The sequence below is a fragment of the Nothobranchius furzeri genome, chromosome 6, assembly GCF_043380555.1.
Source record: "Nothobranchius furzeri strain GRZ-AD chromosome 6, NfurGRZ-RIMD1, whole genome shotgun sequence".
Lineage (NCBI taxonomy): Eukaryota > Metazoa > Chordata > Actinopteri > Cyprinodontiformes > Nothobranchiidae > Nothobranchius > Nothobranchius furzeri.
This window is the reverse complement of record NC_091746.1, coordinates 40,029,170-40,042,787: the sequence shown is the minus strand read 5'-3', so window position 1 is coordinate 40,042,787 and position 13,618 is coordinate 40,029,170. Positions and strand designations below refer to the sequence as shown.

General features: G+C 42.5%; 1 protein-coding gene across 3 annotated transcripts in view; it reads left to right on the top strand.

Annotated features, from left to right (window-relative positions):
- Window positions 1-13,369, top strand: part of ttc28 (tetratricopeptide repeat domain 28) — a 196,478-nt gene extending 183,109 nt beyond the window's left edge. For 2 of the 3 annotated variants that reach the window (XM_054744115.2, XM_054744117.2), the window contains 13 exons: window positions 132-276; window positions 361-540; window positions 621-1,189; window positions 1,273-1,520; window positions 2,264-2,388; window positions 3,485-3,562; window positions 3,656-3,815; window positions 6,826-6,902; window positions 8,977-9,000; window positions 9,250-9,379; window positions 9,750-9,857; window positions 9,950-10,559; window positions 12,086-13,369. In XM_054744115.2, the coding sequence (XP_054600090.2) occupies window positions 132-276; window positions 361-540; window positions 621-1,189; window positions 1,273-1,520; window positions 2,264-2,388; window positions 3,485-3,562; window positions 3,656-3,815; window positions 6,826-6,902; window positions 8,977-9,000; window positions 9,250-9,379; window positions 9,750-9,857; window positions 9,950-10,559; window positions 12,086-13,190 (3,559 nt within the window). In that variant the 3' untranslated portion in view covers window positions 13,191-13,369. The remainder of the gene's footprint in view (window positions 1-131; window positions 277-360; window positions 541-620; window positions 1,190-1,272; window positions 1,521-2,263; window positions 2,389-3,484; window positions 3,563-3,655; window positions 3,816-6,825; window positions 6,903-8,976; window positions 9,001-9,249; window positions 9,380-9,749; window positions 9,858-9,949; window positions 10,560-12,085) is intronic. The other variant, XM_054744116.2, reaches the window with a different exon arrangement.
- Window positions 13,370-13,618: the final 249 nt, after the last annotated feature.

Below are 13,618 nucleotides of genomic sequence, written 5' to 3'. Positions count from 1 at the left end.
TAGCTGTTGGAGGCCGGATCATCAAAAAGAAATTCAGATTGTAATTTTTACCTTTGTTAAATCAAAACTGTCAGAGTAAATAAATGTAAATCGTGTGTAAAATGTGTCGTGTTTTTTAACACGTCTAACAGAAGCTGCCTGAGCATGACGAGTCTCTACAGCACAACAGTGTCTCCTGTGAAGGACAGGTTATCTTCTCCTCTTTACCGACCAAGCAACATTAGCAAACCTCCTCTACGGGCCCTGTATGATTTACTGATAGCCCCGATGGAAGGGGTATGTCCACATGTTCTCAGATAAAGATCTTTGTTCTTTTAAACTTTGACCTTCTTGTCTAAATCTTTGTCTGAATCTCTGCAGGGCCTGATGCACAGTAGTGGGCCTGTTGGCAGGAACAGGCAGCTTGTTTTAGTTCTGGAGGGAGAATTGTACCTGATCCCATTTGCCTTGCTCAAAGGCAGCTCCTCTAATGAGTATCTGTATGAAAGGTTCAGTCTCATCTCTGTGCCTTCTTTATCCAGCCTCCAAGCCACAACCAAGGTAGGTTGTTCATAACCTTTATCATCAACTTGGACGTGTGCTGTATTAATAATATTTGTTATTTACATCCAAACCCACAGCCTCAGCCCCGCTGCAGTGGCTCCTTGCTTTGCCCAGATGGAAGCTCAGTGGCTGCCGTGGTCGGTGCTCCTAGTCTGCCCCCCAGTGTGATGGATCGCTGGCTGTGGGGGCCCTTACCCTCAGCCCAAGATGAGGCCCTTTGGCTAGGGGAGCAGCTGGGTTGTCATCCCCTGACTGGAGCAAACGCAACGAAGGAGCGAGTTTTAGCATCTCTGACTCAGGCTGAGTGTGTTCACTTTGCAACTCACATATCCTGGAAGCTCGCTGCACTGGTCCTGGCCCCCAGCCAAGAGCGGGCCAGAGGGGAGGGTACGGACATTCAACCCAGGGTAAAACCTCTATGTGTGGCATCGACGTCGGGTGAAGCTCTGGATCAGAGAGGAAAGGTCAACCATCTGTTTCCTAAAAGCCACAGCAGCCCAGAGAGGCTCAGAGAGGAGACAAGTGAGGATGAGGAGAGTATGTGTGAAGTGGAGAGTGTGTGTGATAGCCCACCTCTTCAGGACTTTCTGCTTACTGCTGCTGATATACTGGACCTGTCTCTGACAGTCAAATTGGTGGTTCTGAGGTAATCCATACAGATTCATCCTTTAAAAAATAAACTCTTACGTTCGTCATAGCTCATTTAAGTCTGACTCTTTGTTGCCTCAGGTTGTTTCCAGAATCCAGCTGCAGAGTCACATCTGACGGAGTGGTGGGTCTGACCCGAGCCTTCCTGGCTGCAGGCGTTCAGTGTGTGTGCATCTCTCTGTGGCCCGTACCAATCGCTGCCTCCAAACTGTTCACACACACATTCTACACCGCCCTCCTAAATGGAACCAAAGCCAGCGTTGCTCTGACCGAGGCCATGAAGACACTACAGGCCAGCAAGCACTTTTCACACCCCTCCAACTGGGCCGGTGAGCAAAGTATAAAAGCTGTTGCAGCTCCCCCTATGGTGGCTAAAAGGAGTAATGACAGTCTCTTAAAATTGGAAGCATGTTACTGTGTAAATGCCATAAACAATAACTTTCTGACCAGCTGGTTTGAATAAATGCTGTTTACATTAGACAGGACTGAGGAGCTAACAGCTAGTACAATTGTATCCAAGACCAAAGAGTACTGACCCCATCCTAAAACAGTTCCAACTTTCTTATTTTCTCAGCAGTTTATGTAAACATTATAAATGTACACCACTGTCTGTTTTTGCATGACAGTCATTTTGACAGAAGTATCCAAATACTCCATCTGGTTGCTATAACCCTCTGGAGGCAGGCGTTGCAGATTCGCAACATTAAAACCTACCTACCTGGATACTCCACATACGTGTTTCATGAGCATTTTTTAACTCAGAAGTACCCCTGAAGGACTTAGTTGTTCGTCTTTTTATCAAAACTTATTTTGAGCCTGAGAGGGTTAAGGCCAGGGGTATGATGCTAATTTGCGATAATAGTCCAAATGGGGTTGAAACTTATGATACACAAATAAACAGGTTATCCATTTTTTTCTTCTTTTTTTTACACAGTTCAGTAAAACAATGTTTCCTCCAATATTTCAGAAAATCTGGACACTGTCAGCAGAAGTTTTAACTGCTGTCCTTTAGTTGTTGTATTTTCAATAATGTTGCTGAAATGATTCAGACATTCTGCTGTGTTTTTTCCAGGTTATATGCTGATTGGCAGTGATGTAATGCTCAACAGCCCCATGTCTCTGGTTGGACAGGCCCTGGCAGAGATCCTTCAGCACCCAGAGAGAGCCAGGGATGCCCTCAGGGTGCTGCTGCACTTGGTGAGACTCTTCTGAAGCTGTGACTTCCTACTGTGTCCACGCCATAACTAAACACTAGATAAAACTCTTGTTTTAGCAGGCTTCAGATCAATAAACTGGCAGCTGTCAGTAATAACCTGTAATTTAGTTTTTAAATTCCCTTCATAAGACAAGACTGTTAAATGCATCGGTGCATGCTTTTAATTGGGAATACTTCAGTTTGACTTTTAATAAATTCAAGTACTACATACTTCATCTTGGCCATCTATCAAACATTACATTTTTTAGACAGCTCTTCAAAGCTTTAATTGTTTATGACCTCTTATTCAAGAGTGTGTTTTTGGTCTTGACTGTGGAACAATGGAACAGATCCTCTTCCTTATTCTTTCTGGGGGTCGTGGTAGTTTCTTTTTCATGCCCACCTTTGTTTGCTGGATTGTGAGGGATCATGGGCAAGATCCACTGGTCATGGGAAGGAGGCTTTATACACAGAGGCACTTCAGTGTTGGAGGGTGTTTGGGAACCTCTGGACATCATCTCTGCTTCTTCAAGCCACAACCTTAACTTTATACTGAGAAATTCACACAAGAGGCTGGCAAATGGATCAGGGCGTCATTCATTCATGAAGTCAGTCTATTGTGGTCAATGAGCTGAGCTGGAAGACAAAACTCTTGATTTGCAGGTCTGTCTGCTAAGAAGAACTTCTTTTGAAGGGTGGCTGGGCTCAGTCAAAGAAATGAGCTAAGGAGCTTCATCATCTAGGAGTAGCTAGTTGAGGTGGTTAGGACTTCTGGTGTAGGTATCTGTTGCATCCCTATGGAGGTTTTTTTGGGGTATAGCTCACTTGGAGGAGACCATGGTGCAGCCTCAGAACTCCCTGCAGGGATGTCCACTTTCACCCCAGAAGAGCTGAGGAGTGTTGATGTCGAGAGGGCTGTATTGGTTTCCCTCCTGAATTTATTACAGTTGGGATGAGTGTTCTTTGTTTTTCTGGATTGTGAAGATCAGACTAGGTTAGGGGTCGATCTGTTGTTGAAGTTGTTGGTTTATATTTGTCCAGCTGAAATTCTCCTAAACAACAGCAGCATCAAATCATTATCCTTTCTTCTTTCCACAGGTTGAAAAGTCTTTGCAGCGAATTCAGAGCGGTCACTGTAACCCTATGTACACATCTCAGCAAAGCGTTGAAAATAAGGTCTGTATTTTTGCCTTTCAGTCTAGTTTTCTTTAAATGTCAGCTCGCCTGTATCTCCTTTGCTCATTTTGCCTTCTGCCTGCTGCATATAAGGTCAGAGGGGTTCCCGGGTGGCAGGCTCTACTGTCTGCTGTGGGCTTCCGGGTAGACTCCTCTGGTAGTGCTGCTGGACTCCCTGCAGCAGTTTTCTTCCCAACATCAGACCCTGGAGATCGTCTGCAGCAGTGCAGCACCACTCTACAGTCTCTACTTGGTAACAGAGCTACTCTATTATTCACAATGTCTCTCCTTTTTGTCACACTAGTTAATTAATAAACTTAAATGACATCTAATTTATTTATATCACATCCAAACAAAGCAAACTGATTGCCCAAAATATACCTTCTGTAATTAGGGTAACTATACTCAGAAACCACAGCAAATGCAACAACAATAACAAATACTGAATAAAGATTGATAAAGATTGTCCACTAACAAAGGTGACTATATACACTCTGATCAATATAAACTCTGATCTGTGTGCAGTTTTTGACACTGTTGATCACAACACCTTAAATAAATCAAATCAAATCAACTTTATTTATATAGCACTTTTCATACAAAAAAATGCAACTCAAAGTGCTTTACCGATTAAAATGGCCCCATAGATCCCATATTCCCATCCCAGCCCCCCTCCCCAAGTATAGAACAATTAACAATTACGGTTCCCCTCCCGCACCCAACTTCCAAAGTGGACATACAATCACCCGCACACTCGTCCATGCACACACACACACACACACACACACACACACACACACACACACACACACACACGTGAACACCAGAGGAAACAATAGGCTGAGTTCAGATGGGTCAAGTAATGAACGACACATCATCAGCGGAGCCATCTGCCCTGGCAGCAACAGATCCACGGCAACAGCCAAGACACCGGCTCATGACGCCCAGTGGTGGAGGGCAGAAACCCTCACCACTGCCCGGGCACTGCCCGAGGAGCGCCCCGGCCGCCGCCGCCACCCCTGACCACCGGCCCCAAGGCAGAGGGCTCCGCAGAGGAAACACCGGAGGATTAAAATATATAACATGTAAAATAACAAAAGCTAATATGGATATAAAGTAACTGATAAAAAGTGATTATAAAGATAGTAAAAGAAAACATAATCATGTAAAAACACTAAGATGTAGATAAAATGATAAAATTAATTAAAAGAGATAAATATGTATATATAGATAAATAGTGATCAGTTAAAAGCTAAGCTAAAAAGGTGAGTCTTGAGTCTATTCTTAAAAGCCTGGACGTTCCCTTCGGCCCTGAGGTCCTCTGGCAGCCCGTTCCAAAGGCGAGGGCCGTAGTACTTGAAGGACGCCTCGCCACGGGTGTGAGTCTTAACTTTAGGGATAACTAGGAGACGGCTGCCAGAGGAGCGCAGAGACCGCGAGGGTTTATATAGTAAAAGCATTTCTGAAAGATAAGAAGGCCCAAGACCATTAAGACACTTAAAAACCATTAAAAGAACCTTAAAATTAACAGACTTGGTGACTCGGTGAGGATCTCTGTAACTGTTCTAGACTCGTTTAGATCATACCTTTCTAACAGAAGTTGCAGTGTTTGTATAAACCAAATCATGTCAGATTCTACCGTTCTGTTCTGTGGGGTATCCCAAGGCTCTGTTTTGGGTCAACTGTTGTTTCTACTGTACATACACCCTCTTGGACAGATAATTGATTCTTTTCAAAATGTCTCTTATCACCTATATGCAGATGATATTCAGCTGTACAGCTCCTTTAAGGGTTCTGAGTTCTATAAACTGTCTGAATTACTAGAGTGTCTATCAGCTATCACCAGCTGGCTAGAAGAAAACTTCCTCCAGTTAAACTCTGAAAAGACTGAACATCTGGTCATTGCCCCTGAGAGCATGGTTCCCCTGATTAGTCTTAAACTTGGTCATTTATCCTCTGCCGTCAAGACAAATGTAAGCAATTTGGGTGTTATTTTTGACCAATCAAGGTCTCTTGATGGTCACTCAAAAACATTGGTCCAAAACTGTTTTCATCACTCAATAAATATCTCCAAACTGCGAAGGTTGGTGTCAAAACATGACACTGGTTCTCCATGCCTTTATCTCCTCCCGTCTACATTACTGTAACACTTCACATGTTTTAACAAAAAAGCCCTGGACCGCCTTCAGTTGGTCCAGAACTCTGCGAGGCTCCTAACTGGAGCAAACAGAAGAGCACACATCACTCCTATTCTGATGTCTCTGCACTGGTTACCCGTTAACTTTAGAGTTCATTTTAAAATCCTGACTATAACTTTCAATGCTCTACATGGTCAAGCTCCTCCCTATATTACTGAACTGTTAAAGCTTTATACTCCAACCCGAGCCCTCAGGTCCACTCACCAGAACCTTCTAGAAGTTCCAAAGACCAGATATGAAAGTTGAGCTGATTGCTCCTTCCAGACTGTTGCACCCCGAGTCTGGAATGATCTTCCTTTACCCTTAAGTAGCATTGACAGTTTGGACACTTTTAAAAAACAGCTAAATACCCTTTTATTTTTTTATTTATACCCTATATGACATTATTTTATCTGATGTTCATCTATTTCTGTTTTGAGATCATTATGATTTTATGACTTTGTTTTATTTAGTTTTGATCTATGTGGAGCACTTTGTAATTCTATGTCTCTGATAAGTGCTGTAAAAATAAAATTTACTTACTTACTTGTAAGTTTTACTCAGGTGGGAAAAAACTCAGATGCACCTGTTTCAGGATGTAGCAGAATCAGAGGAGAGCTGAACACGGCAGGATATGCAGTCTTATTTTCTGATATTAGGACATCATCTGGATAACAGCAATGTGACTCTACCATTGACTCAGTTAGCTCTGTGATGTTGATGTTCATCTCCACAAATAACACAAGCCTGATGGAGTTGGTGTTGTGGAGTTGCCAATGCTAATGGTTAGCTTCTATTGGCCGGGGCGTTCTCTGCCATTTCCTTGACACTCAACACATTAAAACAACAGCCTTCCTTGTCGTGAGTCAAGATGGGTGAGTCCATGAATGTTAAGTGTCAGGCTTTTCCAATAAGAAGCTAATGCAGGAGATAGGTGTAGGAGACTATTTTCATGTTTAGCCTGCATGAAAAATTCAGTGACTGATCAGAAATAAGCATAAAAAATATTTTTTCTGTGTTCAACACCTTTGAATCTCTGTTTAACGTCACTTGCACTTCCCTCCTCCCCATCCCTGTCTCCCCCAGGTCTGACTCCTCCAGCACTACAAGCTCTCTGTAAACTGGTCACGGCATCTGAAGCAGGAGAACAGCTCATCCACAAGGTACCGCCATTTTGGACAGTAGCTGCTCAACAGGTTTATTTCAGTGGTGGAATAAAGTGGAAAAAGGTCAAACTTTACAATATATTTATTTTCAAAGCATCAAAAGGAAAAATGCTAAATAATAGCTAATAAATGATTTCATGAAATAAAGTCATAAATGGAATGAAAATGTGTAAGATAGGTTAAACAAAGAGGTTTTTCTTCGCAGATATGTTTTTGCTTAGTTACTACCTCTGCTTCTTAAAAAACAAATGACAACTATAATCGGTTTGAGTAAACATGGAGAAAACCCGATCCAACTTCAGTTGCATAATATGAAATCAATGGGCAATTCCATCTACGGTTGGACTGAAGCCAGAAAAGCAAACTAAGAAAGCACAACATATAAATGTATATTTATAGGAGTATTTTTATATTTTTTGAGTCTGTGTCTGTTTTTGTGAAGAGAAACTAGACAAGAGTGAAACGTAAGCCCTGCTCAAACAACAGGATGAACATGCCAATTTTTGACCTGATCCTCATTTTCCAACAATCTTAAGGCAATGTAAAATTACCGTAATTACTCTAAATATAATCTTATCAGACAATCTCGCCTTTTGTGGTGTGTTAAGAGTGCTCTGGTCTGCTTGGAATTACTTTTGGACCACTTGGATGATAAATCGGCTTCGAAACATATTGGATTCCCTTGTCTGATTTTTGGAGACAAAAGATTGCTGCCTGTTGAATGTGACGTCTAGCCAATCAGAAAGAGATGCATACTTTGCTTTTTTTGATTGAGTCACTACACATCAGGCCACTGGGTGGTACTATTCATCAAAATTAATGAACATTAATCCTTGTTTAGTGACGATAATAACATACATAAACCTGCACATTAGATAATATGGAAGATGCTTTGGACCAAATTGTCTACTGTATGAATAAACATGTGTCTTTTATGCTGGAAATTGCTTATTGACTGACCAGGTGTATTAAATGAGTACTGTAGTCTACGTTAATGTAACTTTATTATAAAACCAGGTAAATCAGAGGGGCTGTTTTACCCCATGGAAGGTCAGGCTCATTGCTCAGGGGCTGAGAAATCCACATGTTTACTTTATGGTGTCAGGCTTACTCCAGCTGTTGTTATGGTTACTCTGCCTCTTTTGCTGGGAGGAGCTTTGGGAGCAGGGCTGAAGCACAACAGAGAGGGAGGAGGAGGGTCTTACATGTTGTTGAAAATGTCAAAACAATAAATAAAATGATCTAGTTACTTTATGCCACTGATTCTTGCCAGTAAGTTGTACAAAGTGTGTGCTCTTTTTGTTTTCTTGTTTTAATCTGAGACATCCATCTCTTCTTTTTTTCACCTCCAACTGGATACAAACAGATCAACCGTATACCGTAATTTCCGGACTATAGAGCGCACCTCAATATAAGCCTCACTGGGCTAAAAGCCGCGGATATCTACTGAACTGAAAACGTAGTTTAACTGAATGTAAATGAACAAACAAAACAGAAAAGTTATTGATTAGTTTATTCATCGTCCTCCTGCGCACTGAAACCACTGAAGTCATCTTCTTCAGTGTCAGAGTTGAACAGCCTCAGAAGAGCTTCGTCACATACCTTTTCTGTGACGATGTCAGTGTCGCTCTCCGTGTTGCTGTCATCATCCTGGGTGAAGCTGGGAAAACAAGCAGCGCCGTTTTACTGTGAAAAAAATCCTCCTGGGCGCTTTCCGTAGCGCTCCTTTAACCATTCCTTCATTAGACTTCCCAGCATCCATCCTTTCTGGTTGACTAAAGCCGCACCTCATCATAAGCCGCATGGTTCAAAGCGTGGGAAAAAGTAGCGGCGTATAGTCCAGAAAATACGGTAAATCAATGAGCGTTAATAAAAAATATTACACATCTTTTCATTGTCATATTGGTTAATATTAGGCATCACCTTACAAATGACGTGAACATTGTGCTTTTCATCATTCATCAACGATCTCACCTCATACACGACAGTGTTCGGTCACTCAAAACCAACATTAGCACCGGAGAAAACACTAAAGCTCTGTCTCCTCTCCACACATACTCACGTCTCAAAGGCGGTTAAAAGCATGGTGGAAATGGTAAGTGTCTCATTATGAAATTTCTAACTTGACTATTTATGAGGAAACTGATCAAAAACTAAAACTCAACCAGTAGTAGTGCTATATGAGTTTTGGACGCTTTGCTCACAAACGACTAATGTGATTTGGAATTTTGGGTTTATTGTTTCAACCACTGTTTATTTTTAAATGATGCTGGTAGGTAGGAAGATGTTCAGTGTGGTAGAAATCAGTACCCATTTATTGTTACGTCTTGTTTCTTTTCCAAAGCTTCATCAAGTGCTGGTTCAGCTGCACTCAAGTGACAAGGAGCAAGACTTCCCTCTGACTCCTGTTCAAGTGTCGATAAGTGTGCAGCTCTGGAGGCTCCCGGGATGCCACGAGTTCCTGGCTGCGCTTGGTGTGTCGTAGTTACAAGATAGTTTACACTCCTTTTTTGGTGTTTATTCAGCAACTATTTTCAGTCAGTTGGCTGCTTGTATTGATATTATCCAGCTGCTGCACTTCCACCCTTTAGAGTTCCACCTTTTGTGTTCTTCAACATTTGGGTTAATAGTTACTATTAATAAAACAGATTTTGAGCGTTTTTAAACCAATTCAGAATGTGTTATGTCCACATCACGATGCAACAGAAATATGTCATGTCTCCCTTTCCTACTGTTCACCTCTGTCAAAATAAAAGTCAATCTACAAGGTAGAGCCTAGAAAAGGTGCTGATTAACTGTTAGGAGGATAGAATGAGATGTAGTGAATCCTTCTGTCTGTGTCAGGTTTTGACCTGTGTGAGGTGGGTCAGGAGGAAGTTGTGTTGAAGACTGGAAAACAGGCCAGCATACGCAACATGCATTTTGCCCTTCAGTCTCTCCTCGCTCTGTTTGGTAAGAAAGACACCTGTAGTTTTTTTTAAAGCCAACAGTTTTATTATATTTCTAATTTTCTCTAATAAATCATCTCACTCCCTTTCTTTAAGACTCCACAGAGCTTCCTAAACGGCTGAGCATGGACAGTTCCTCCTCTCTGGAGTCTCTGTCCTCCTCCCAGTCAGCGTCTCAGCCTCAGTCTTTACCCGTTTCCCTCGGCTGCTACCCCCCTCAGCCTTCCTTACCCCCCATCTGCTCAGACAACCTCTCCTGCGATGCCATTTCCGTCTACAGCCTCAGCTCCCTCGCCTCCTCTCTCAGCTTCCTGTCTCGTCCTGAGCCTGCAGGAAGTGACGTCATCAGCCAGCGGTCGCAGCAGCAGGAACCCAAAAGGCAATGTGGAGGGCCGGGTCCATCGCATCGCAGTTTGGGTGGCCTGTCCAGAGGCTGCCTGACCAATCACAGAGGAGGCCTTGTTGGAGGAGAGGACGAGGAGTATCAGGGGTTCTCCATCATAAGCAGTGAGCCACTGGGTGGAGTGGGCAGGGAGTGTGACACTCTGCCATTGCCTGCAGGACACAAACATGGTAGAGGGGCCTCTACAATGAGCCACCCTCTGGCAGTTTCCTCCAAAGGAAGCATCAGCACACCTACATCTCCACTGAAAGCTCCACCACTGCGCCTAACCTCCCCTCCCAGCCTCAAAGGGAAACAGGAAGTGTGAGTTTGTTTTTATCTATAAGATATTTAGAAATAAAGTTAGCGGTAGCACATGTGGTGTACAAGGCTGCTAAACAAAAACAGTTTTCACGGGGGAAAGAAAGAAAGAAAGAAAGAAAGAAAGAAAGAAAGAAAGAAAGAAAGAAAGAAAGAAAGAAAGAAAGAAAGAAAGGAAGGAAGAAAGAAAGAAAGAAAGAAAGAAAGAAAGAAAGAAAGAAAGAAAGAAAGAAAGAAAGAAAGAAAGAAAGAAAGAAAGAAAGAAAGAAAGAAAGAAAGAAAGAAAGAAAGAAAGAAAGAAAGAAAGAAAGAAAGGAAGGAAGAAAGAAAGGAAGAAAGAAAGGAAGAAAGAAAGGAAGAAAGAAAGGAAGAAAGAAAGAAAGAAAGAAAGAAAGAAAGAAAGAAAGAAAGAAAGAAAGAAAGGAAGGAAGGAAGGAAGAAAGGAAGGAAGGAAGAAAGAAAGAAAGAAAGAAAGAAAGAAAGAAAGAAAGAAAGAAAGAAAGAAAGAAAGAAAGAAAGAAAGAAAGAAAGAAAGAAAGAAAGAAAGAAAGAAAGAAAGAAAGAAAGAAAGAAAGAAAGAAAGAAAGAAAGAAAGAAAGAAAGAAAGAAAGAAAGAAAGAAAGAAAGAAAGAAAGAAAGAAAGAAAGAAAGAGAAAACTATCTTTTTTAATAGTGCCTCTCAAGATAAAAATCACGAGGCGTTTCACAAGAGCAAAAGCAAAAAATGTAAAAAAAAAACTTTTTTGTTATTATTTAAAAATATGGTTCAAATGAGAAAAAAATGTGATTAAAATGTAAGGAAAAGGAAAGAGAAAATGAATAGGAAAGAGGGAAATCAATGGATTATTCTAAAGAAATTTACCACAATAATTAATGTTACCTTGGTGTTTTAGAGTTGTGATTATGATCTTACCCCCTTTACAAGACACATTCAGCAAAACCAGTATCATCTAGTTTTTGCTGTTTAAAGCAGTTATTGCAGATGGAATGAATGTTTCTTGTAAATGTTTTTCCAGGCCGGTGGGGTTCTGTATCGTCTGCCTGATGGCAGCAGAGTGAAGAGGTGATTCGGGGGGTGGGAAGTGTCCTCTGTGATGAAAGTGGCTTTCCTCACCACAGAGCGCATGTATAGCTCATTCACAGGTAGTTGAGGGGTTCTGGTTTTTTTGCTGGCCTGATTTATTATACGGGAGTTTTGTTTTGATCCTGATGGTGAGGAAGTTTAACCAGGCTGAGATATTATAGGTGAGAATGGAATTGATGACGAGTGATTTATAAGCCAGGGTTAAAATGTCATTGCTGATGTTAAAGCCTCATAGTTTCCTGAGCAGGTGGAGATGCTGTTGTGCCTTTTTGTAGATAGAGCCTACATGCTCAGAGAAGGATAGGCAGGTGTCGGTCTCCCCCTTAAAACTCTGTACCTGCTCCACTAACCATTGATGCTGAGCAGCTGGAGCATGATCCCTTGTTCCTTTCCACTCAGTTAATATATATAATAACTGGATCTGTTTTGCTTGATCTCTTTTTAGCCCATCACCCCTACGGACTGGAAAAGGGAAGATCAGCAGCTCTGAGTCAGACCAGTCGAGCACTGAGACGGATAGCACTGTCAAATCCCAGGAGGAGAGGATGGGGCCTGCAGGACAACTGGATCCACAAGAACTGGCCCAGAAGATCCTGGAGGAAACCCAGAGCCACATGCAGGCAGTGGAAAACCTACAGAAAGCCAACATCAAAGGAAAGGTTCAGAGGAGAGTAGAGGGCCAAGAGGTTGCTAAAGTCAAGCAGCCATCTCTTTCTACACCCTCAACCCCAACTTTTACTCCTACTAGAGGAGCGCGTGGGTTTCAGCCCTCTGAGACGAGTGCATTCAGCAGACCACCCAGCAGAGCAAGTCTTAAAGCTGGCTCATCCCCTCTTTCCGTCTCAACCCGTCTCTCATCCATCTCCTCCATGCCTGTCTCCAAACCTCCTCCAACTCGTCCTAAACCTCCATCTCGTTCCTCGTCCCTGCAGAAAATCAGCTCGGGATACAACAGTCCAGCTAATTCTTCTCCTCTTTTGTCTCTCTCTGTAAAAGAGAAGCGTTCCCCTCACCATGTGGGTTCTCCAGATCCACTCAGACTCAAATACTCCAGCTCACCTTACACCTCCCACATCTCCCCTTCACGCTCCCCTGCTGACAGTGCCCCCTCCCCAGCTCTCTCCTATTCCTCCTCGGGGTCCATCTCAGCCTCGTCCAGCCCTGCAGACGAGCTCAAGAAGTCAAACACAGATAATAAAGTCCAGGCAAGCCATAATTTTAAAACTTTGTGGGCCAACGCCAGCCAGAAACAGGAGGTGGCCTGCCCTGCCAGTTTACTCCGAGGTGGGAGTAAAAAAATGAGCACTGTCCAGAAAGATGTGTTAGGTTTGCTGAACCTCTCCCCCAGACAGGAGCCTGTCAGGAGAAATGTAGATGCACCTGAAGATCAGAAAACTGAGATCAGATCAAACGGTCACCCAAAACGGGAGGAGAAAACGCTTCCAGCAGCTAGTTTCTCAACAAACTCTAAAGGAAACATCAAGCTTCCCTCTGGGAATGGATACAAGTTTCTTTCTCCTGGACAGTTTTTCCCATCTTCAAAATGTTGATTGTTGGGAGGTCTGCTCGGATGAAATATCAGCATTTTTAATGATCCCTGTTGAAGACGAGACTTCGACACCAGCCTGAGTTAACTGTTTTTGTGTAAATGTTTGAATGTGATGACTGTGCCTTCTCACACACCCTGAGAGGCGTTGGAGTCTCTGGCTTTAATGGTGTTCGTGTTTCTGACTACAGAGCGCCCATCTTGGCGTACACTTAAATGTTCTGACAACCAGTCTGGTGACTGGATGAAAAGGGTTTAAACATTTATATGTTCAGTCCAAACGCTCACTGTGTTTGTGTAAGTTGACCTGATCTTAATCTAAAATTCATCACATAATAATTATTATTTTTAAATGTTACGATCATCAATTAGCCCTTACTTTTTTCCACTCAGTGTTACACATTTTATAAAGACAGGGCACCAGAAAACACT